Source organism: Limanda limanda, chromosome 17 (assembly GCF_963576545.1).
Source record: "Limanda limanda chromosome 17, fLimLim1.1, whole genome shotgun sequence".
NCBI lineage: Eukaryota > Metazoa > Chordata > Actinopteri > Pleuronectiformes > Pleuronectidae > Limanda > Limanda limanda.
In genome coordinates, this window is record NC_083652.1 from 4,349,982 (window position 1) to 4,375,884 (window position 25,903).

Below are 25,903 nucleotides of genomic sequence, written 5' to 3' on the forward strand. Positions count from 1 at the left end.
CAAGTCATATAGACGGAAAGTTAGGGAATCAAGCATAGGGAAATATAGGGATAATGTAGTTCATCAAGAGAAAGCTAAGGAGAGCAGCATAGGGAAATATAGGGATAATGTAGTTCATCGACAGAAAGCTATGGAGAGCAGCATAGGGAAATATAGGGATAACGTAGTTCATCGACAGAAAGCTAAGGATAGCAGCATAGGGAAATATAGGGATGATGTAGTTCATCGACAGAAAGCTATGGAAAGCAGCAAAGGGAAATACAAGATAAATACTGTTCATAGGCAGAAGGTTAAGGAAAGAAGCATAGGGAAATATAAGGAAAACGCGTTGCATAGGTTAAACATTAAGGCAATAAACAAAAGTAAATATTGGTCTAATCCAATGCATAGGCAAAGTGTGAAAACCAGGAATTGAACGGAATATCATGTAAATTATGAGTATAAGATGCGTGTTGCAGCTAGGGTTGGGTACTGAGAACCGGTTCCAATATGGAACCGGTTCCAATACAACCGGTACCTATCCGGACCGAAATGCAACGGAGATTTCGGTGCCTCATTTCGGTGCCTGAGCCAATCGAAGCCTGAGGTCTCCGCTCGTCCCGCCTCCTCACACTTCCGCTCCTTCCTTCAAGGGAAGCGGCGGCTCCCGCCGGGCCCCCGGAGGCCCCCGCGGCCGCGGACCCCCGGTGGACAGACTCTTGTCTCCACGCTGCCCGCGCCCCGCGTGCGTCAGGGCTTCCGTGCAGGTGGGGGGTGGGGGGGGATCTCCTCGTGAGACCTCTCCCCGGCGCTGGCTGCCCCCCCCCCCGCCGGGCGCATTTCCTCCCTGGCGTTGCGTCGCGACCTGCTCCAGGTCAGCTTGGAAAGGCTCGGGGGCGGGAGGAACGAAGACCACGCCGAGAAAAGCCGCGGAGACGGGGGGGGGGGGGGGGGTCTCCGAGTGATGGAAAAGCGACCCTCAGTCTTCATTTGGCTCAGGCACCGAAGTCAGAGTCACGAGTCAGAGTGTGTGTGTTTTGTATTTATTTTTATTTATTTAAGTATAGTGTAAACTTTTGTTAACAGTTCGTATGTTATTCATAGTTTTAAGTTAAAAAGGGTTTTGTATTTATTTATATTTATAATCTACTTTAAACAGTTAATATATTTGGCAATAAAAAAAGCCCTTCTTGGTCAAGTATCATTTTGTGCACTTTTTTGAAAAAAGTATCGGTTCAGGCACCGTTTAGGAACCGGTATCGTTTTAAAAGTATCGGTTAGGAACCGGTATTGGATAAAAACCAAACGATACCCATCCCTAGTTGCAGCAGGTAACAAACGTAAAAGGCAGGGAAAAAAAGTTAAGTCAAAAGAAATTGACTTTGTTATGCAGCAGTTTTTGGATAAAGTGAAAGACGGACCTGATTTTGTGTGTTGTGTCTGCCATAGAATGTTATTTTGTCATCAAGTTTTACATTGTAAAAGAGATTACTATAATAAGAGTACTGCAATGGCTTCTCTTGCAGATAAATGTATCAATGAGAAGTATTTGCACAAATGCAGTAAGGATTGTTTATTGCCATGTCGGTTGATGGATACACCTAGAAGTCAGTTGTGGATCTGTTACACTTGCCATGGTAAGATTAACAAAGGGGTATTGCCTCCTGAATGTGCAATGAATAATATGGTTGTTGATCCCATTCCGGCTGAGTTGGCGTGTTTGAATAGTTTAGAGCAGCATTTAATCGCGTTAAATATTCCGTTCATGAAGATGTTGGCGTTACCTAAAGGTGGGCAAAATGGAGTCCATGGTCCTATAACGTGTGTTCCAGCAAATATTGTGCAAACTAGCAATTTGTTGCCACGTTCTAGTATGGAAGGATCATTGTTGCCAGTGAAGTTGAAGCGAAAGCTTACTTATAAAGGTCATTACGAGTATCAATTTGTTGATGACACGCATATCCGAAAGGCATTGAAGTTGTTAAAAGACACTAATGTGCATTATAAAGATGTGGTGTTCAATGAGGATTGGTTGAATGGGTTTTGTAAAGAAACAAATTCTGATGTGTCAGAAATGGACACTGGTTCCACTGGAGATGGTGCTGAAGTATCTGCTGATAATGGTGAGGACGAGCTCCTGCATGACAGACAACAGCATTGTATGTATCAGGACACATATCTGATGCCAGTGGACATTGGTCAGGAAGCACTGGATCAGTCTTTTGACAATGTCTTGAACTTGGCTCCAGCTGAAGGGAATAATCCTGTGCGACTGTTATCTGATGATACAAATGAGGCCAAATGTTTCCCTTTTTTGTTTCCAAAAGGATGCCCTACGTATCGAGATTTTCGTCAACATCGGTTGACATTGTCACGCTATTTTAATAATCGCATCTTACATGCTGATGGGCTTTTTGCGCAGAATGTGGAGTATATACGTTTTATCACAGGAGACCGCTATGGCACACACCACTGTACTCTCTATAACAAGGTTGGCTGGCCAGCCCTGTCTGAAAAAAGGGATGGTCATTGGAAGATTTATATTTACAAAACAATCATTGGGCTAATGCCAGTATATCTCTCCTCTCTCATCAGCTGGAATTCTAATACCCACAATACTCGCTCCCAGAGCTGGCTTTCAATGTATGTACCTCGTGTTAAGACCAACTTGGGGAAGACAGCTTTCTATTATAAAGCCCCCTACATCTGGAATGAGGTCCAAAAATCTTTAAAGTTGCGCTCATTTGTTTCATTGACAGAGTTTTCGAGTCTGGTCTCATGTACAGCTGACTTCTCCTGCAATGACTGTAACTGCTAGTTGACTTTGCCATAGTATTTTATTGACGAATTGTTTTATACCTTGTATTACTGTGTATATATATATGCATATTTATTTCATTCCTATTTATTCAATGTATTAACTTTTAATGTATCAACTTTTTTATTGTACCCTCGGCACCATTGAAAATGAGGGTCTTATCCCTCAATGTGTCTTCCGAGGCTTAAATAAATATTCAATCAATATCTTTTTTGCTCTGTATATGTCAGAGGTACATCAAGTTGTGTCGTGTGTATCTATAGCATTGAGGAAAGGACGAGGTGGCAAATTCCAAAAAGTTACTGGAGATTTATTGAATAATGAGGAGGGTTTAAAGAGATTGTTGGAATATGATGACGGATTTCGATTTCTTAAACCTATTAGAGGTACCCCATCTTTTTGGCAGGGAGCACAACATGAGCTGTTGGCTTGTGTTCGTCAACTTGGTATTCCTACGTGGTTTGCCTCATTTTCCTGTGCTGATATGCGGTGGAAGAACCTTTTGACTAGTATTTTGACACAGGAAGGTAGAACAGAAACGGTCGAGGAACTAGAATGGGCGGACAGGTGTGAACTTTTACGTCGGAATCCTGTCACTGCGGCAAGACTGTTTGATTTTCGATGGCATTGTTTTTTGAGGGAGGTTTTGATGTCTCCATGTAATCCTATTGGTAAGATCACTGATTATTACTATCGTGTGGAATTCCAGCAACGTGGCTCACCACACATTGATGGTTTGTTTTGGATAGAGGATGCACCTGTCGTTGATAGAAATACAGATGAGGAGGTAGTTGCATTTATTGATAAGTACGTGACTTGTGAATTACCTACAGAGGATGAGACATTGTTAGAGATTGTTACAGCTGTGCAAACACACTCAAAGCGTCACTCCAAAACGTGTAAGAAGAAAGGTATAGTTTGTCGTTTCCATTTTCCTAGGTTGCCATCTTTGGAAACGTTTATATCTCGTTGCGTTGGTGCAGATGATGGCCAAGAACCTTGTACTTGTAAGGTAGATGCAGAAGATAGTTTGGTATCTTGTGCATGCAAAAAGGCAAAGTCAGATATGAGAAAGGAGGATGCAGTGAAAATCCTAAATGATCTTAAGGCTGCTATTTCGGATGGTAAAGCAGATGGTCAATCTGTCCAACAGTTGTTTGCGCGAGTAGGTATGACTAGAGATGAGCCGGATACTCGGCTGAAACGAGTATCCGGTACGGATAAAGCACTTTTGCCGAGTACGATTATTATACGAGTAATCAGAGTCATTATCTGTGCTCGGACTGAATGAAAATCCTCACACAGCGTCACAGCGGTCCTCCCGTCACACACGGCTCTGCTCACTCACTCACAGAACAGCTCTCTGTCTCTCAGTCACTCAGGTTCACTGCGCATCGGGACTGTTCCATAGGCTCAGTCAAGGAAGCAGAAATGATTCGTTCATTTCCCGACTGGGTCTTCGGGTACGAGTCTTTGGAAAATTTTTCACGAGACTTGCATTGGCTCAGTAGAGGAGCGGTGCAGATGCGAGGGACGTTCACTGTCTCCCGGAGAAATGAACACTCTGTGTTTTTAGTATGGAAAGACGTGAATTGTATTTGTTCACGGGTCATGGTGACTGGTTTTGTTGTTTTCACTTTACATTTACACTTACTTTACAGTAAAGTAAACCTCTATTAAATACAGTACAACATGACAGTTTGTATGGTTTGAAATTGTCATTTATTATCACACTGGCATTTAATTATCACGGCAAACAATTACACTGCACTAAACTTTAAGTGTTAATGTAAGGTGAAAATAGCAAGGCCAGTCTGTGTGACTTGTGAACGAATGTGGATCGCGTCTTTCTGTGCTGGGGACACAGAGTGTTCGTTTCTCCGGGAGACAGTGAACGTCCCTCGCATCTCACTCACACACACACACCTGGTGTGGAAATAAATTTATAAAAAACAAAAAAATCATAAAAAAATTTCAAAGTTAAAAAAGAAAGTTATGTTGAACCAGCCCACTTCCGGGTTAAATCACACCCACTTCCGGGTTCGGCCCCGCCCACTCCGAGTACGGATACGGATACGGATAATTCATATGGTTTACAGATACAGATAATGCTGTACTCGCTCATCCCTAGGTATAACTCAAGCAGATTTTCAAGCTGCTTGTATGTGTTATGGTAGGAAAACAGGTGGTTTTGAAGAGGCGGATTGATGCGATCTGGATTAATCACTACAGCAAAGTCATGCTCAAAATATTGAATGCAAATATTGACATCCAATTTGTTGTTGATGCCTATGCTTGTGTTGTGTACATCATTTCCTATATTTCGAAAGGGGAGAGAGAAATGGGAATGTTATGGGCAAATGCACAGAGGGAAGCTGCCAAGGAGGGTAATGCTAGTGCAAAAGATGCGTTAAAAAATCTAGGGAGTGTGTATTTACACAACAGAGATGTTTGTGCTCAGGAGGCTGTATATAGGTTAGCAAATATGCATCTGAAGGAGTGTTCAAGAAAGGTCATATTTGTGCCAGTAGGGGAAAATGCTGTTAAAATGAGTTTGCCTTTAAGTGTTTTAAAACAGAAGGCGTCAACAAAGGACCTCAGCACAGAAGACATGTGGATGACTAGCTTGGTTGACAGGTATAAGAGTAGGTCAAAAGACCGTACTTTTAATGATATGTGTTTGGCAACGTTTGCGTCAGAGTATCGTATTTTGTCAAAGAATGAACGGTCCCCAAATAGGATTGCATTGAGCAATGATTGTGGGTTTATTTTGAGAAGAACTTGAACCCAACCGGCCGTTCAGTCCAGAGTTGTTTCATCAGAGCATTCTACAATTGTTTTTGCCTTATCGGATCGATGTGCAGCTGAGACCAGAAGGTTTTTTGACATTTGAAGAGTTTTACAGAGGAGGCTACGTAAATTTAGATGACGGATGGCTGCATTCAGTCAAGTCAGTTGTTGATGTAAACAGAAGTTCATGTGAAATGGATGCAGATGTGTTGGATAACATCCAAAACACCATTGATAGGGATGGCATTATTGAAGACGCCTGGTGCAACTTGTGCCCAGAAGCAGAACTGGACCGTTTAGAGTGTGTACAGTTGCGTGCAGATGAGAATCAGGTAGTGGATGAGCACACTGATCTCATCCCAGATTTAGCAGTGACTCGGGAGCAAGTTGCCCATTTAGAAAAGAGAGTTAACGTCATGTGTCGAAATGATGGTGTGGCTTTACTAAGATCTCTGAATGAGACACAGATGCGTATTTTTTATCAGATTAGGCAGTGGTGCTTAGCTAAGGTAATGGGGGAGAAGCCAGACCCATTACACGTGTTCATTACAGGTGGTGCAGGTACTGGTAAAAGCCATTTAATAAAGGCTATTCAATACGAAGCAACAAGGTTATTGTCCACAGTGAGTCGTCAACCAGACGATATTTGTGTGTTGTTGACAGCTCCGATTGGGATAGCTGCCCACAATTTACATGCAAGTACCATTCACAGTGCCTTAAGCATTGGGGTGGATGTACGCTTACCTTACATACCTCTAGGTGAAGAGAAGGTGAACTCGTTGCGGGCCAAATAGAGCGAAAAACGGTTGTTAGGCAACAAGATGATGCGTTTGCTCAGTTGTTGAACAGAGTTAGAACTCGTTCAAAAGGGACCCCAATGTTAGCTGGTGACATTGACATTTTGAAACGTTGTGAAACTGGTGAAGTTAGCTCTGCTTTACACATATTTTCTACCAACAAACAGGTAAATGAGCATAATGTTGTCCAACTTGCAAAGACTTGTCCTGATTTTGTCGAGATCAAGGCTCGAGATTTTGGGAATTGTAAGGCAACAGGCAAGTTGAAGTTGATGAGTGGGCATCATTCAAGAGCACAGAATACTTGTTTGGATGAATCACTGGCTTTGGGAATAGATGCTTGTGTTATGCTTATTAAGAATGTAGACGTAGCAGACGGACTGGTAAATGGAGTATGTGGCACTGTTACCCATATTGTTTACCCGAGTGATAGTAGAAACTTCCCTGACACAGTGTATGTTAAGTTTGATTACAATGAGGTCGGTGCAGAGATTAGGAAACGCTGTGCGTATTCTGTAGCAGTTGAGATGGGCTCTACTGGTATTAGACCAGAGGAGGAAAGGGTAACCACTAAGGGCGGTTTGCGCCGGCAATTTCCACTGAAACTTGCTTGGGCTTGTACTGTACATAAAGTACAGGGTCTAACCGTTGATGAGGCTGTATTGTGTCTCAAAAGAATCTTTGCACCTGGACAGGCATATGTGGCATTAAGCCGTGTTAAAAGTTTGTCAGGGTTGGTTATACAGGATTTTGAAGACAAGGTCATATTGCAAGGATGACATTAAAGATGCAATTAAAAACATGTCTCCCTTCTTGGTCGAAAGTATTTCAAGGCAGAGCTTTACAAATGCAAACACGCATAGTTTCACATTGTTTTTGATGAATGTTCAAAATTTAAGCCGACATATTACAGATTTGGTGTCATGTACGCAGCAATTGCAGCTTAACTGTATTGCTGTTACAGAAAAATGGCTGCCTGAAGCTTTCTCAAGCGAATCTGTAAAGATTCAAGGTTACAGATTTCAAAACCAGCCACGTAGTTTGTCTTATAGTAGCAGTAACCGCACATTGGCAAACTTAGAAGAACAAACACATAGTGGAGTTGGCATGTATAGTTTAGATAGTTTAACATATGAGGTCATCAAAGTGCCACATTTGAGTTTGGAATGTTTAGTGTACAACTACACAACATCCAGGATACTGATAGCAGTCGTGTATCGGCCGCCATCTTATCCTATGTCTCAATTCAAAGACAATCTGACCAAGTTAACTTATTGGTTAGATCCAATAAGTACTACAGTTGCTGTAATAGGAGAAATCTTCTAATATTTCGAACTTTATGGCAAACAAAGGATATATCCAACATGTCACCCAAGCAACAACTGAGAAGGGTACATTAATCGACCATATCTACATAAAAACTACATTTTATGACATAGAAACTGTAGTATCGCCAACATACTTTAGTGACCACGAGGGGATTACATGTTCTTTTACATCTAGGTCGATGGACATGGACATTGGAGTAGAACAGCTGTAGGTGGTTGCAATGTAGTGGTTATTTTACGGGACAACTTGGTTTGATCTACTTGCATTGATATTTAGTTTTGCATGTCATTTTAATGGTTGTATTCTTGAAGGTTTTTTTCCCTGTATCATAAAAGCATTTCTAACATGTATTGACAAACAATAATCTCATATTAAAAACTGCACTAATTTTGCAGCTACATCTTTTGGAACCAATTTAGTAGGTTTGATGTAATAAACAATGTTTACTCAAAAATGCTTTTATGATTCAGGTTTGGCTATACCTTGATTGTGATGTCAAAAAGCTAAAGGCTCCGGAAGGAATTCCCAGTTTACTGGAGACAGGGTTCGATTCCCTGCGGTGTCCTGATTTGATGACTTGGCATTAACATAAAAGGCTTTTTAAATTTACATTTTTGAACTTCTTTTACGAAGTTAAGTATTTGCTTTCATTAACCAAACTAAATTATATATTTTTACAAACTACATTCAGCAGTAAAGGTATTTTTAAAGTTACAAATACAATGTCCACTTTAATATATTCAATGCAAAATGACATGTCTTTGTGCATTAGAGCATTGTTCTACTCATATGTTTTTTGTCTGTCATCTCTTATGAGGGTGGATCCTGATGGTGACAGTGGATCAAGATGATGGATTGTGGACTATGTTGGCATCTGCTTGTAGTGTTGGATTATCATCGTTGTGGCAGCTGGTTAAATAAAGGTATGCTTTTTGCAATCTACACTCCGCAGCAATGGGTAGTTAATTAGTTACAAATACAATGTACAGTGTCATATATTCAATGCATAGTAAAAGGAAGTGTCTGTCTATTAATAGCATTAGAGTATTTTTTATTCAATCGTCTTTGTCTTTCATCCCTCGTGATGGTGGATACTGATGTTGGCAGTGGATCGAACGATGGATGTGGACTATGGTGGCATCTGATGGTGGTGGAGGATCCTGATCGCGGTGCCAGCTGATTGTGGACTATCATTTCAATTGTAAATCTTACTGAGGCAATTGTTATTAATGTTGTCAGATGTACATTGCTTTTGTATTATACAAATGTCAAATGATTATCCTTCACATTTTTGTTCAGAGTTATGTATTATGTGAATATTTTTGTCCTTTAAGAAAGATTTATGAATCCCACAGAGAAATCACATTTGCAATGCAAATTAAATTGGATTGATTGACAATTGATGCAGTAATTCAAATACTAATGTGTAAAGTTGTTAAACTATTATTTCATTTATCATATAAAAAAATGTGATGAAATGATTGTGATTAATGAATTAACAACAACAAATAGGAATTGAAGGATACTTTGAGGATGCGGCAGGAAGAAGTCATACAATAAAAAATATTTATACTATATTGTCTTCAGTTGATTAGCAGAGGGTGCCAATTGTAAGTCTTACTGAGGCAAATGTGATTTATGTTGTCAGATGTACATTGATTTTCTACAACACAAATGTTAATGTTTTTTATACACTTTTGTGTTGTGAGTGATGTATTATGTGAATATTGTTGTCTTTTAAATAATACCACTGAGACAAATGTGATTTAGTTGAATGTAAATAAATGTAAATGATTGATTGTCTTTCACATCTCATTTACTCTTAATCGTGAACTAAAGTTGTCTCAACATTAATTGACACATCAGTAAGTTTAATTTTAGTTTCCAACAGTTTCCAACATATTAACAATGAATATATATATATATATATATATATATATATATATATATATATATATATATATATATATATATATATATATATATCATATAAACAAGCTCTTAAGCCCTGGGAAAGAAAAGTTGTGCCTCGGGCAAACCATGGTCTCACACTGCCCATTAGGGACCAATATTGCAGCTGCAGCTCAACCATCTTGATTTGACTCTGCAAACTTTAATGACATGCCACGGTCAAACCGTGAGATGAAAACAAATAGACAGAGTCAGTTTATATCTCCATTTAGATGACATTCCCAGAATTTGAGGTTGATCTGATGAAAGCCCTACGACATGTTCGTCAAAGGTAGGATGAGGCATGTTTTCCTCCCTCAGAGCCATGGTGATCTATTCAGTAATTTCAGAGTCTACAGCCATGTCGTGTCATGGTGCGTAGAGGTGGAGGGCTCCAGCCACTCAGCCGACATGTTCGTCAAAGTAAAAAGTAGAAAATGGCCACTAAATAAAAAATGGCGGACTTCCTGTTTGGTCTAGCACAGAGGTCTTCAACAGGGGGTCCGCGGAGGTACTTTTTTTTTCACGAATGTAAATGTCTTTCATGTGTGCTACCCATCAGGGTCCGACATCTCACTAATGTGGGAGTATGTGTGCCATCCACAGATAGCTTGAGAATTCACTGTCTCTTCTACATGTATGTTAAAAATAAAAACATGAATCTGTGAATTACTTTAATAGCTCAGTGTTGTATGCAAGATGTACAGTGGGTACGGAAAGTATTCAGACCCCTTTAAATATTTCACTCTTTGTTTCATGCAGCAATTTGCAAAAATCAAAAAAGTTCATTTTATTTCTCATTAATGTACACTCAGCTCCCCATCTTGACAGAAACAAAACAGAAATGTAGAAATGTTTGCAAATTTATTAAAAAAGAAAAACTGAAATATCACATGGTCATAAGTATTCAGACCCTTTGCTGTGACACTCATATTTAACTCACATGCTGTCCATTTCTTCTGATCCTCCTTGAGATGGTTCTACTCCTTCATTGGAGTCCAGCTGTGTTTAATTAAACTGATTGAACTTGATTAGGAAAGGCACACACCTGTCTATATAAGACCTTACAGCTCACAGTGCATGTCAGAGCAAATGAGAATCATGAGTTCGAAGGAACTGCCCAAGGAGCTCAGAGACAGAATTGTGGCAAGGCACAGATCTGGCTAAGGTTACAAAAGAATTTCTGCAGCACTCAAGGTTCCAAAGAGCACAGTGGCCTCCATAATCCTTAAATGGAAGAAGTTTGGGACGACCAGAACTCTTCCTAGACCTGGCCGTCCAGCCAAACTGAGCAATCCTGGGAGCCGAGCCTTGGTGAGAGAGGTAAAGAAGAACCCAAAGATCACTGAGGCTGAGCCCCAGAGATGCAGTAGGGAGATGGGAGAAAGTTCCACAAAGTCAACTATCACTGCAGTCCTCCACCAGTCTGGGCTTTATGGCAGAGTGGCCCGACGGAAGCCTCTCCTCAGTACAAGACATATGAAAGCCTGCATAGAGTTTGCCAAAAAACACACATGAAGGACTCCCAGACTATTCTCTGGTCTGATTAGACCAAGATTGAACTTGTTGGCATTAATTCTAAGCGGTATGTGTGGAGAAAACCAGGCACTGCTGATCACCTGCCCAATACAATCCCAACAGTGAAACATGGTGGTGGCAACATCATGCTATGGGGGACGTTTTCAGCTGCAGGGACATGACGACTGGTTGCAATTGAAGGAAAGATGAATGCGGCCAAGTACAGAGATATCCTGGAAGAAAACCTCTTCCAGAGTGCTCTGGACCTCAGACTGGGCCGAAGGTTCACCTTCCAACAAGGCAATGACCTTAAGCAGACAGCTAAAATAACAAAGGAGTGGCTTCGGAACAACTCTGTGACCATTCTTGACTGGCCCAGCCAGAGCCCTGACCTAAACCCAATTGAGCATCTCTGGAGAGACCTGAAAAAGGCTGTCCACCAACGTTCACCATCCAACCTGACGGAACTGGAGAGGATCTGCAAGGAAGAATGGCAGAGAACCCCAAATCCAGGTGTGAAAAATTTGTTGCATCATTCCCAAGAAGACTCATGGCGTTATGTTAAAGCGTGATCTTTTATTCTTTAAGAGATGGAAGGTCCGAACTCAGTTTAGTCAATCAAGAATTTATTTAGGAAAGCGATGAACAGGTTACGGCAAAAACAATGGGCTTCCAGTACATTAGGTGTATCAGAGCGGCTCGAATATCCGGGGTCTGTCCATTTTGTACAGTAGATCTTCGTTCCTCCTCCTCAGAAGTGCGCACGCGTAGTCCATCCTCCTGGCATTTGGAATACGGAAGTAGAACAGGGAGACACTCCCAATGACGCTATAGTTGCTAGGCAACCTGTTTACTTCAAGAAAGTCCTTGAACCACAGATGCAATGTCGGCCAAAGGTGTTTACAATTGGAGAAAAGATTATTATGTTTCAGCGAATTCAAAACAAACCTGACTGTGTAAACATTTGTAACTACTTAACCAAAACAACATACAGAATTAAGTCAACAACGTCACCCTGTCCGACCTCGAGAACTTTATCAGACAGCTCCTGGAACTCTGTGTGAGTTTAATGAATCTAATGAAATTATGCTTTAATACCAAAAAGTTAAATATTAGACAAGTAAAACGATTTATTATTAACACTAAGCAGCAACAGTTATTAAAATCATTTGTATGAAGGCCTTATATCTAACTAAAACTACTCCTATCTTTATTATTAAGAGTACAAATATAAATTGGAATGCTTGTATCTTTATTATTAAGAATTCTGTCAGCTCAGACTATAGTTTTAAGTTTGAAATTCCTAACAGACCCTCATTTCACACCGTTAAAATCAGTGTGACCACTTACTGGGAATTTCATGTACCTCCGCACATTTTTATCCCATCCAGTGCAAACCCGTCCTCATCCTCATCATCATCATCTCCTTCGTCCTCTGCAAACAGCTTCGCAGCATCAGCTTCCGCATCTCCTTCAGCATCAGATCAGCTTCACCAGCACCAGCATCAGATCAGCTGGGAGGATGAGGCATGTTTTCCTCCCTCAGAGCCATGGTGATCTATTCAGTAATTTCAGAGTCTACAGCCATGTCATGTCATGGTGCGTAGAGGTGGAGGGCTCCAGCCACTCAGCCACCAGGGGCGGTTTGGAAAAAATGTCTTTCAATCACTTCCTATCATAGTGCACACACATAACCCTTCCTGCCGGTAGAAGGGGCCAGGGCCATTCGGTTCTGTGTGACCACACAGGGTACAGGAGCAAGCTGTTCAGATATCAGCTTTTTTCAGATCTACTCCCAGAAAATTGTCATCAATTGTCAGTGAGGCTTTTTCAATTTTAGGAGTCAATGATCTGGATCTCAGCCTTGTAAAGATCCTTTCGTGGAATTGATACTCGCCTACCGGCCAGGTGTTTAGCTTGCAGTGTACCAAGCCAGGCGCAGGGCATATTCGGTCGTGGTGGAGGAGGTGGAGTTGTTACTGGATGGGAGTTGGGTTGTGAAGAGACATGAAGGCCAGATCTCAGAGTTTGAAAGGAAAACAAACAGAAAAATGATTAATTTACTGCGATACTATCTAATTTAGATTAATGGTTCTATAAGCTTATAATTAAAAAGGAACAAACAAAACTAGGGCTACGTTGTAGCACTTGCGGGCCCGAGCACCTGCACGTTGAAGCCTGTTGCAGTCGAGGGAGAGAGCGGTCGATGACCAGGTGCACGTCTCTGCGTTTGATGCGTTTTCCTCTGTGTGGCAAGGATAAAAGCTTCACTTCCTGTAGCCACCAGGGGGCGCTGTGATTTAAAGTCATGATTTCTGTGTAGATGTCATCAGGCTGGGACTCTAGTCTTACATGTCTAGTTTGGACTCAATTGGACAATAAACGCTTCACTTCCTGTAGCCACCAGGGGGTGCTGTGATTTAAAGTCATGATTTCTGTGTAGATGTCATCAGGCTGGGACTCTAGTCTCACATGTCTAGTTTGGACTCAATTGGACAATAAACGCTTCACTTCCTGTAGCCACCAGGGGGCGCTGTGATTTAAAGTCATGATTTCTGTGTAGATGTCATCAGGCTGGGACTCTAGTCTTACATGTCTAGTTTGGACTCAATTGGACAGTAAACGCTTCCTTTCCTGTAGCCACCAGGGGGCGCTGTGTTTTCAAGTCATAATTTCTGTGTAGATGTCATCAGGCCGGGACTCTTGTCTTACATGTCTAGTTTGGACTTGATTGGACAATATATGTCAGAGATACAGAACCTCGTGTTTTGATGGCGTTTAATCAAACTGGGACGCCACGGTCACACGGCCTTGAAACCATATGAATATCTTCAGGGGGGGGGCTGTTGATACACACATGTAGTTTGAGTGAGATAGAACTATGAACACTGAAGTTACAGCATTTCGTGTTTCACGGCGAGTTGATGAACTTTGACGCAACGCCACGGTCACACGGTGTGACGAAAAAACAATCCCTAAATCATTTTTTATCTCCATCTTGTTGTGATGACACTCATCTGAATTTAAAGATGAACTGATAAAAGCCCTGGGACAAGTATGTCAAAGTAAAAATGTGGAATATGGTCAAAATGGCCACTAAATCCAAAATGGCGGACTTCCTGTTTGGTCTAACATATCGATCCAAGAGACTTATTTGTTTGTTATGAAAAGACACATGCCATACTCAATTTTTGTACATGTCGGCCAATTGTAGTGCCGGGGCCGACCTTTAGGGGGCGCTAGTCAGTTTTTTTGCCACGCCCATTTCTTAAAACCATATGAATATCTTCAGGGGGGGGATTTTAACACACACATGTAGTTTGAGTGAGATGGAACCATGAACACGGAAGTTACAGCAATTTTGTGTTTCACGGCGAGTTCATGAACTTTGATGCCATGCCATTAATACTGTGTTTGACGCAAAGTCACAGTAATCTTATATCTTCATTATCAATGTCTTGAGACCCATTTGGTACAGTTTGACATGGTTGAGGTCAGTGGATGAGGAGAAATACATCGAAGTGTAAGACATGCAAAAAAACAGACATTTCCTGTTGCCACCAGGGGGCGCTGTGATATTAAGTCATGATTTCAGTGTAGATATCATCAGGCCGGGACCCTTGTCTTATGTGTGTAGTTTGGACTCGATTGGTCCAAATATGTCGGAGATACAGAACCTCGTGTTTTGATGGCGTTTAATCAAACTTTGACGCCACGCCACGGTCACACGGTGTGACTAAAAGTTGATTTTTCAAGTCAACTTTTTTCTCCATCTTGTTGTGATGACACTCATCTGAATTTGAAGTTGATTTGATGAAAACCCTGGGACAAGTACATTAAAGTAAAAATCGCCAAAATGGCCACTAAATCCGAAATGGCGGGCTTCCTGTTGCGTTTTTCATAATGCCCCTTGTGACTTTTTTTCATGATTAGTCACGATACACCTCTTGCCCGATTTTGGTGAAAAACGGTTGTGTGGAAACCTAGGGGCTGGGTTCCAGGGGGCGCTGTTGAGCCATTTTGCCACGCCCATTTCAAATTACTCCAGAATACGTAAATTTTCACCACTTACTAATTTACTGCAAAGTTTCATAACTTTTTGAGCTTTTTTGAGCTTTTTGAGCCCTCAAAAAGCCCATCCTTTTGCCGGAAAAATAATAATAATCCTTACAATTTCAATAGGGCCTCTCACCATTCGGTGCTCGGGCCCTAATAATCGAATCAAAACATACATACCCTCTTTTGACAACTTTTTCAATTAAACTTTTGAGAAGTGGTCGGCCAAATCAGTGGACATTAAAATAAGAAATTAAACAACTTGAATTTCAAATAGCAGCAGATATGACAGTGTTTGAGTATTTGAGTTCAAACCCTTTTCCAAAATTCATTGACTGCTCCATAACACGATAATTCAGAAGTTTTGACGTCAAACTGTCCTGTGATAAAACAGGAATCACATACAAAGGACAAATGTGTGAGACATGAGATTCAATCAAACTTTTCAGAGTTGACAGCTGAAACAGAACATAACAATTTAAATAAAAGTTATTCTGCCACAATTTCCTTCATGATGAAATAAAAAACAAATAGAGCTTAACATCACCTTTCAAATTAAGAGCATTGGATGTTAAGATAACTGGTGAAACAAAACAACAAAATAAAAACCTTCTTTCCAGAGTTTGAAAGTTAAAGGGTCCAAAATAAATTTAAATCTAATTATTGAATTGGCATTCAATAAACTGTCTAAACATAGGGACTTGTATTCTGGTTTCTGCATTTCATTTAAGATGAAACAGGCTATGAGTTCAAGTGTATTTGACCTCTGACCTTTAACTGAATTTTAATTTATTTGTCTTCCTAATGGTGAAACTATTTATTTTTAGGACTCTCCAGAGTCTAACAAGAGTTACATGGGGGGTGAATCAAACTTCTAGTTTAAATTCCTACTGTAAATAGATATATCATGCCTTGACTATTGAATTTTTAAATGGATGCTTTGAACATGGCATAAAAGCAACTACAGGTGAAAACAAAGAAATATCTAATTCTAGGCAGCACAGACTTAAAAAGAAAAAGGTGTGGAACATATATTTATATTCCAAAGAGAACAGATACATCTCCCCTTCTCCTCAAACCTGAGCAGAGCAAAGCAGATCCAGCTCTAACTAGCTTCACTGGGCTCATTGCATCAGAGCACCAAGTTCTCCATACTAAAAAAACAAAAAACATTGTTATCATCTTCATTGTCACACAGCCACAGTTGTGGATGAAACTCTTGTAAGGGTGTAAATGGCTTAATTATAATACAAAACAGTGAAAGAAAAGAAAAAACATTGTACATTAACTGTACTTAGAGATGGGCTTTTAAAGGACACATTAATGTGATTCGGTTAATCACTCATCCTTGAAGTTATATTACGAATCAAATTAATAACTTGTGAAGTTTAAAATGGTCTTTACTATTATCCCTGCTGTGTCAGGTAAAAAATTTAATAAGAAATCAAACGATTGGATTTTATGTAGAACTTTGGAGGTCAGAACCTTTCTTCTTTCCTCTAATAGATTAGATGTATTGGAAATATCGGAAACAACAATTTTGTGCCAAAAAGTGTAATTTTAACAATTCCCTCTGGAATTCATTACTTCTGAATGAAGTAATATTAAAACAAACAAACAACCAAACAAATAACAGAGAAACAAATAACCAAGCCTCTTTGTGATCTTAACGCCAGTTGTAAGCTGTAAGGCTTCTGGCCTTCCCCTGATAGCTTTCCCACTCCAAAACACAAAATCTCCCTTTTTTCATCCTCTTGTGCACGTACAAAATCTTTCTTTCACACATCACATCCCCTACTTTCTTTACCACTCAAGTTTTACATTCTATTATCCATCTCAGAGCAAGATATCACTGGCCAGATTCATCTCACTCCTAAAGATCTTTCTTCCTCCTACACATAACTTTCTCGTCTTTACTTCATCTCTCAACCCTTCAGTCAACATTCTTAATCTTTCTTTGGCAAGTCCTAAACACATTTACTCCTTTTGTTTATACATACAACATATATCCGATGGCAGGCATATACCACTTCTAGTCTAATTCCTATTTTTCTCAAGGAAAAAGTCGTTTTCCTCTGTCAGTCTTTTTTCTGTCTTAGTCAGTTTGTTCTGTGTCTCAGTCAATCGTTTGACCTTCACACTTTTTCTCTCCTCTCTTTCCCAGAGACACACACACTCCTCTCTCACACACTGACACTCACACATTCACACCACCTAAACCTTATTCAACACAAAACCTCTCCAGAGAGAGGGAAAAAACCCTAAGACAAACACACAAACAGGACAAATTAATTGAGCTCACATATAAAAATATTTGATGATCTAGGTGTCTTTAAATGTTTAGGCTCGACACAGGCAACGGTAAAGTCTGTGGACCAGCTCCAGTCTCGTCAGAGCAGAAGCTGGTGCAGACTCATCATATTTGATTACCCATGTCGCACGGCGAATTTAAAGCTCGATCGAACGTTGCTTCTGGTTAGTTAAGCATGGTCCCGTCGAAGCAAGATGCTACGTACAGAATTACAACATTTTCACAGCCGTTTAACTTCTGATTTAAGGGTCGATCCAAAAACTGTGTCTGGTTTCAGTTAAGCGTCTGGTCTCGTCATAACAGCGCTGCGCGTTCAGCTCACATTATTTTCACGGATCCCTTCTTAAAATTTGCTTCAGGCTCGATTCGACAGTGTATCATGCCCGATAGGCACCTGTTCCCGTCAGAACCAGCACTCCGTCTCCAGATCCCACTGCAATCCTGCTACCTGAATCTCCATCTTTAGGACCGATTAAACAACGATGTGTTTGTTAGGTCCCTCACTTTCCTAGTGCAGGCTGACCCCTTTCCCCAAAACCACACCCTAAAAAGTTTAAGTTGCAATATTTGCAAACTGTTGTTTAAATCGTCAATTTAGTGTATCCTGCGCCAAGATCTGGGACTTCTATTTCATTCTCATCACTTTTCATTGTCCCTCTATTTCACTCTTATTTCCTATGGTTTCTTACATCACTTTTCATTGTTCCTCTATTTAACTCTTATTTCCTCTGGTTTCTTACATCACTTTTCATTGTTCCTCTATTTCACATTGGTTTGCTGTAACCCTTCATTGCCTCCCAAAGACACTACACATATTATCTTACCTCCTTTCTCCTCTCCGCATACTCACAATCTATATCAATGCCTATATTACTAAACAGGATTTGTTAAAACAGGTTTTCTGCTTACCTTTTAGTTTGAGTATGTGGAGAATCACAGGAGCAGCCTCGACCTTGGGGTCTCCGGTCTTTCTGGTCAAAAGATTCTCTTCAGGAATTCGTCAGAAAAAACTTCTCCTTATCTCTTAAAGAATCACGTCGGGGTCACCATCTGTTAAAGCGTGATCTTTTATTCTTTAAGAGATAGAAGGTCCGAACTCAGTTTAGTCAATCAAGAATTTATTTAGGAAAGCGATGAACAGGTTAGGGCAAAAACAATGGGCTTCCAGTACATTAGGTGTATCAGAGCGCCTCGAATATCCGGGGTCTGTCCATTTTATACAGTAGATCTTCGTTCCTCCTCCTCGGAAGTGCGCACGCGTAGTCCATCCTCCTGGCATTTGGAATACGGAAGTAGAACAGGGAGACACTCCCAATGACGCTATAGTTGCTAGGCAACCTGTTTACTTCAAGAAAGTCCTTGAACCACAGAGGCAATGTCGGCCAAAGGTGTTTACAATTGGAGAAAAGATTATTATGTTTCAGCGAATTCAAAACAAACCTGACTGTGTAAACATTCGCAACTACTTAACCAAAACAACATACAGAATTAAGTCAACAACGTCACCCTGTCCGACCTCGAGAACTTTATCAGACAGCTCCTGGAACTCTGTGTGAGTTTAATGAATCTAATGAAATTATGCTTTAATACCAAAAAGTTAAGTATTAGACAAGTAAAACGATTTATTATTAACACTAAGCAGCAACAGTTATTAAAATCATTTGTATGAAGGCTTTATATCTAACTAAAACTACTCCTATCTTTATTATTAAGAGTACAAATATAAATTGGAATGCTTGTATCTTTATTATTAAGAATTCTGTCAGCTCAGACTATAGTTTTAAGTTTGAAATTCCTAACAGTTACTAGCTCAAAAGGTTGCTTCTAGTGAATACTGAGCAAAGGGTCTGAATACTTGAGACCATGTGATATTTCAGTTTTTCTTTTTTAAGAAATTTGCAAAAATTTCGACATTTCTGTTTTTTCTGTCAAGATGGGGTGCTGAGTGTACATTGATGAACATGAATAAAATGAACTTTTTTGATTTTTGCAAATCGCTGCAATGAAACAGAGTGAAAAATTGAAAGGGGTCTGAATACTTTCTGTACCCACTGTATGTTTATAAATGGCAGTGGCATGGCCACCCTGTACCTTGCACATGTTTAAATTAAAAACATGAATATATGAACCTGTGTAATATTTGAATAGCTTACTATTGAATGCACAATATCAGGGTAGTTATGTTTATACATGGCACTAGGCCCAGTTTAATATAAAACACAATTTTATACAACATATATAGTAGGGGGTCCCTGCTCCATCTCTCCGCCTGTTTCAATCAATCAATCAAGTTTTATTTGTATAGCCCACATTCACAAATAACAATTCGTCTCATGGGGCTTTAACATTGTGTGACATCCTCTGTCCTTAACCCTCAACAAGAGTAAGGAAAAACTACTAAAAACCCTTTTCACAGGTAAAAATATGGACGGACAGAAGTGCAATAGATGTCAGGTGTAAGAAAACATCATCAGGATTTTTAGCAGCATCCATTAGGCTAAACATTTTTCAATACTATGTGTCAGGCAGTCCCGCTGCAATCACAGTCTCTGGCCAGCAGCAAGACCACGATCCAGCATCAGGATGGGATCCACTATAATCCACAGTCATTGTCCACCGCCGCCAGTTAGAATCCATTATCAGCTGCCGCCTCGGTCGTGGTCCCTCATCATCCGATGCCAACGCGACAAAGGATCCTCCATTACAACGACGATCAGCTGGCACGATACAGAATCCACCGAACTGGATCCACCATTGCGACCTCCGACACGCGATCCACAATCATAATCCATGGTGCGGCCACAGCTGTGGCCCTGCATCCGCGGGCGCTAAGGCACAGAAACTCCGGGAAAAGGGGTCAAGTTAGTAACATGTACTGATCAGATAAGAATTATCTTGATGTGATAAATATGGAGAAAAGGAAGGAGAAGCAGGAAAGAGAAGCTCCGTGTGTCTTGTGTCATAAATTCCCTGTGCGTCTTAGCATCATCAGGGGTTTTTGCCATTTAATCAAATTTGGAACATCGCACAAATTAGCTCTAACTATAAGCTTTATAAAAAAGGAAGGTTTTGAGTCTACTTTTAAACGAACAGAGCGTGTCTGCCTCCCTAACTGAAAGTGAGAGATTATTCCACAGCAGTGGGGCTTGATGGCTAAAAGCTCTGGCTCCTACTCTACTTTTAGAGACTTTAGGGACAACAAGTAAACCTGAGTTCTGGGATCGGAGTGCTCTAGTAGGTTGATATGGAACTAACATCTCTTTAAGGTAAAGAGGTGCCATATCATTAAGGGCCTTGAAGGTGAGGAGGAGAATTTTAAATTCTATTCTAGATTTAACAGGAAGCCAGTGTAGCGATGCTAATACTGGAGAAATGTGCTCTCTTTTCTTAGTTCTCGTCAGGACACGTGCTGCGGCATTTTGGACCAGCTGCAGAGTCTTTAACGACTTGCTGCTGGAGCCTGATAATAATGAATTACAATAGTCCAGTCTCGATGTAACAAAGGCGTGGACTAGTTTTTCTGCATCTTTTTGCGAAAGGACATGTCTGATTTTTGAGATATTACGCAAGTGGAAAAACGCGGTCCTAGAAATTACTTTTAAGTGACTATTAAAGGACAAATCAGGATCGAAGATCACTCCCAAGTTCCTGACTGTGTCATTGGAAGCAAGGGCAATGTCATCTAGCGCAGCTATATCATTAGATAATGTATCTCTAAGGTGTTTAGGGCCGAGTATTATAACCTCTGTTTTATCTGAGTTTAATAAGAGAAAATTGCGGGTCATCCAGGTTTTTATGTCCTTGAGACATGCTCGAAGTTTAGTTAATTGATTACTTTGATCAGGTTTTATTGACAAATATAACTGGGTGTCATCCGCATAACAGTGAAAATTTACCGAGTGTGTCCTGATAATGTTTCCTAGTGGAAGCATATATAATGAGAATAAAATTGGGCCGAGCACAGACCCCTGTGGGACACCATGGTTAACTTTGGTGCGCACCGATGACTCATCATTGATTTGAACGAATTGGGAGCGATCAGCAAAATAAGATTTAAACCAGTTTAAGGCCGTTCCTTTAATGTTAATTAACTGTTTTAGTCTCTCTAATAAAATTTGATGGTCAATTGTGTCGAATGCTGCACTGAGATCTAACAGAACGAGGACAGACACAAGTCCCTGATCTGAAGCTATTAGAAGGTCATTAGTGACTTTTGCCAGGGCTGTCTCTGTGCTATGATTGGTTCTAAACCCAGACTGAAAGTCTTCATATATATTATTTTCCTGGAGAAACTCACACAGCTGATTGGCTACAACTTTTTCTAAGATTTTAGATAGGAAGGGGAGATTAGATATTGGCCTGTAATTTGCTAAAACCTCTGGGTCTAGGGTGGGTTTTTTGAGTAGGGGTTTGATTACAGCTATTTTAAAAGACTGTGGTACATAACCTGATGATAATGACAGATTGATTGTGTTAAGTAACGAATTATCTATTAGGGGCAGAATTTCTTTAAGTAATTTAGTTGGAATCGGATCTAAAATACAGGTTGTTGGTTTAGAACCTGAGACTATTTTGGTAAACTGATCACGGGTGATCAGAGAGAAGCTGTCTAAATAATGGGAAGGATTCTCAGCCGTTTCTGTTTGGGGGTCCTTGGCCTGAAAAACGTTGAAGACCCCTGGTCTAGCATATCTATCCAAGAGAATTATGTGTTTGTTATGAAAAGACACATGTCCCCGTCCATTTTTGTACATGTCGGCCAAACGTGTTGCTGGGGCTGACCTTTAGGGGGCGCTAGTCAGTTTTTTTGACACGCCCATTTCTTAAAACCATATGAATATCTTCAGGGGGTGGATGTTAACACACACATGTAGTTTGAGGGAGATGGAACCATGAACACGGAAGTTACAGCAATTTCGCGTTTCACGGCGAGTTGATGAACTTTGATGCCACGCCATTAATACTGTGTTTGACGAAAAGTCACAGTAATCTTATGTCTTCATTATCAATGTCTTTAGACCCATTTGATACAGTTTGACATGGTTGAGGTCAATGGATGAGGAGGAATAAATCCAAGTGTAAGACATGCAAAAGACAAGACATTTCCTGTTGCCACCAGGGGGCGATGTGATTTAAAGTCATGATTTCTGTGTAGATGTCATCAGGCCGGGACTCTAGTCTGACATGTTTAGTTTGGACTTGATTGTACAATATATGTCCGAGATACAATACCTCGTGTTTTGATGGCGTTTAATCAAACTTTGATGCCACGCCACGGTCAGACAGTGTGACGAAAAGTTGATTTTTTAAGTCAGTTTTTTTCTCCATCTTGATGACACTCATCTGAATTTGAAGTTGATCTGATGAAAGCCAAATGGCCAAATTGGCCACTAAATCCAAAATGGCGGGCTTCCTGTTGCGTTTTTCATAATGCCCCTTGTGATTTTTTTTCATGATTAGTAACGATACACCTCTTGCCTGATTTTGGTGAAAATCGGGTATGTGGAAACCTGGGGGCTGGGTTCCAGGGGGCGCTGTTGAGCCATTTTGCCATTTACAGAACTCAGCTGTGTATCCATAATAAACCCTAACTCCAGCATAGAGAGGCTGAGTGAATGTGGTCTGGACTCTGTGGAGGAGAGTCATGGTGTCAGAGACGCTGTAGAAGGACAGAACACCTGCACTGTGATCCAGGTACACTCCTACTCTGGAGGACACAGGACCTGACATTCCATTCGCGATGTTGTTGTAAGAAAAGTCATAACTGTTTCCATCACAATATAATGACCAAGATTTATCATTGTATCCAAATACACATTCAGTTGAGCGTCCTGCTCTTCTGATATTCTTGTGACTGCTACATGAACTCCTGCCCACCCCCCCACCTCCACCTCCACCTCCACCTCCCAGTAACAACGTCCAGTCAGACTCTCTCTACTCAGGACCTGAGGCCAATAAGTGAATCTGTCTGGGTGATTAGAATAATTCAGTTCGTAACTAATATATGTTACTTTTCTGTTTCCCTCCGATAATAACAGCTCTCTGTGTGCTGTGTTTGGATCCAGTGTGATTTCCTGTGAATATTTTAAGAAGTCAGCTCTGGTCTCTGGTTCTGGTTGTCGCAGTAAAACATCCACTTGAGACACAATCTGTAAAATCTCCGTCTCTGTCTCACTCAGAATGTCCTGAAGTCGACCTCTGACCTGTGACACAGCTGCTGTCACGTCCTCAAAGTCCCTCAGAGGATGGATCCTGAAGCTGGATGAGTGTGTAGATCCACTGAGAGGTGACAGTGAGGGGTAGTTGTGTAGAAACTGGTTGTGATCCTCTGTGTCTGAGAGCTGCTTCAGTTCATGGTCTTTCCTCTTCAGCTCAGTGATCTCCTGCTCCAATCTCTCCTGAAGCTCTCTGACTCGACTCACTTCAGTTTCCTGCTGGGATCTGATCTGCTGCTCCACATCAGAGCTTCTTTTCTCCAGCAGAGGGATCAGCTCAGTGAAGATCTCCTCACTGTCCTCCACTGCTTTATCAGCAGAGTCATTGACGGCCTCCTCCTCCTGTTGAAGCAGCTTCACGTCTTTCTCTGTGTCCTGGACTCTCTGCTGGATTGTTTGTCTCCTCAGCCCGAGCTCTCTCTGCCTCTCAGTCCATTCTGCTGTAGCTGACACTGTGTCGTGGTCTTTATGTTCCTCCACAGAGCAGAGATAACAGATACACTGCTGATCAGTGCGGCAGAACATCTTCATCACCTCGACGTGACGAGAGCAGATGTTCTCCTGGAGCTTCTCCGAGGGCTCCACCAGCTTGTGCTTCTTCCATGGAGGGGACTGAAGATGACTCTGCAGGTGTTTTTCACAATAACAGGCCAAACAATCCAAACAGGACTTGAGAGCTTTCCGTTTTCTCCCAGTGCAGACATCACAGGCCACATCTTCAGGTCCAGCATAGCAGTGATCAGCAGGAGCAGCTTGGAGTCCAGTCTTCTTCAGCTCCTCCAGTGAATCAGCTAACATGGTGCTTGTCTCCAGGACAGGCCTCGGTGTGAAGGTCTGTCTACACTGAGGACAGCTCTAGCTTCCTCTCTCCTCCTCTTTGTCCCAGTGGGTGTTAATACAGCTCTTACAGAAGCTGTGTCCACAGACAGTAGTCACCGGATCCTTCAGTAGATCCAGAAAGATCCAACAGGAGAATCTTTCTCTGTCCAGGTGATTTTCTTGCTGCTCCATTTCAGCTGGTGCCAGAGATTGTAGAACAGATTCACTTCCTCTGAACAGAAACAGATCTCTGCTCCTCCCTCTCTCGTTCACTTCATCTTTTCCCCACGTTTTAACACACTATTGAAAAGAGCAACAGTCTTACCTCTCCTCAGCAGTGTTGTCACACTGTTCAAAGGCAGATGCCTTTAGTGTAGCTGCCTTTGAACAGTGTGACATACTGTTATATTTTAAGACTTTGATGCGGGCCAATTAAAAGTGGATGACAGGCCGCAGTTTGGACACCCCTGGTCTAGGCCCTGAAAAAGCCCAAAATGGCAAATAATAATAATAACAAGACATAAAGATTCCTTTGAATTATGACCACTGTCACTGCAGGAGTGGAGTTGTTTGTTTACGGCTCAGCATCAAAGGATTCATGGTCCATGTATGTCCGCGTTACAGAACATTGTGTTTTAATGCCGTGTAATCAAACTTTGACGCCACGCCACGGTCACACTGTGTGATGAAAAATCAATCTTTGGATAACTTTTAATCTCCTTCTTGTTGTGATGACACTCATCTCAATTTCAAGTTGATTTGATGAAAACTGTACGACAAGAACATCAAAGTAAAAATGTGGAATATGGCCAAAATGGCCACTAAATCCAAAATGGCGGGCTTCCTGTTGCGTTCTTCATAATGCACTGATAGACTTTTTTGTGCATCTGGTCATGATACACAACGGTCCTCATTTTCGTGTGGATCGGTGAATGCTAAATGAGGGGCTTTTCCGTAGGTGGCGTTGTTGAGGTATTTTGACACGCCCATTTCAAATTACTCCAGAATACGTCAATTTTAACCCACTTTCTAATTTACTGCAAACTTAAGAAACTTTTTGAGCATGGGAAAGCTCTCAAAAAGCCCATTCACTACGCTCAGAATAATCCTTACAATTTCAATAGGGCCTCCCGCCGTTCCAGTGCTCGGGCCCTAATAATTGTCATAATCAGAATGTGAGGTCACCCCTGGCATTAACATTCCCCACAAACTGTAAATATGCACCCGCACACAGACATCGCCCAAGAGAACCCAGTTCTCTGGATGAGTCTGGGTGGCAGGTAACACTTCTTTACTTTACAGATTCCCAAGGCTATTGATT

General features: G+C 41.1%; 1 protein-coding gene across 1 annotated transcript; it reads right to left on the reverse strand.

Moving 5' to 3' along the window:
* Positions 1-2,047: 2,047 nt before the first annotated feature.
* On the reverse strand, positions 2,048-24,367 carry LOC133022879 (tripartite motif-containing protein 16-like). The gene is made up of 3 exons (XM_061089788.1): positions 24,349-24,367; positions 23,452-24,227; positions 2,048-2,116 (listed from the first exon to the last, which is right to left on the reverse strand). The coding sequence occupies exons 1-3, from the start codon at positions 24,365-24,367 to the stop codon at positions 2,048-2,050; spliced, it is 864 nt and encodes a 287-aa protein (XP_060945771.1).
* Between the last annotated feature and the right edge of the window lie 1,536 nt (positions 24,368-25,903).

Bases quoted from the DNA above. Each gene is read 5' to 3' on its own strand.
- LOC133022879 (XM_061089788.1), bottom strand. The intron at 2,117-23,451 runs GTGGAGGTGGAG...TCTGTCATGCAG, and splicing joins CTGGACGTTGTTACTGGGAG to GAGCTCGTCCTCACCATTAT.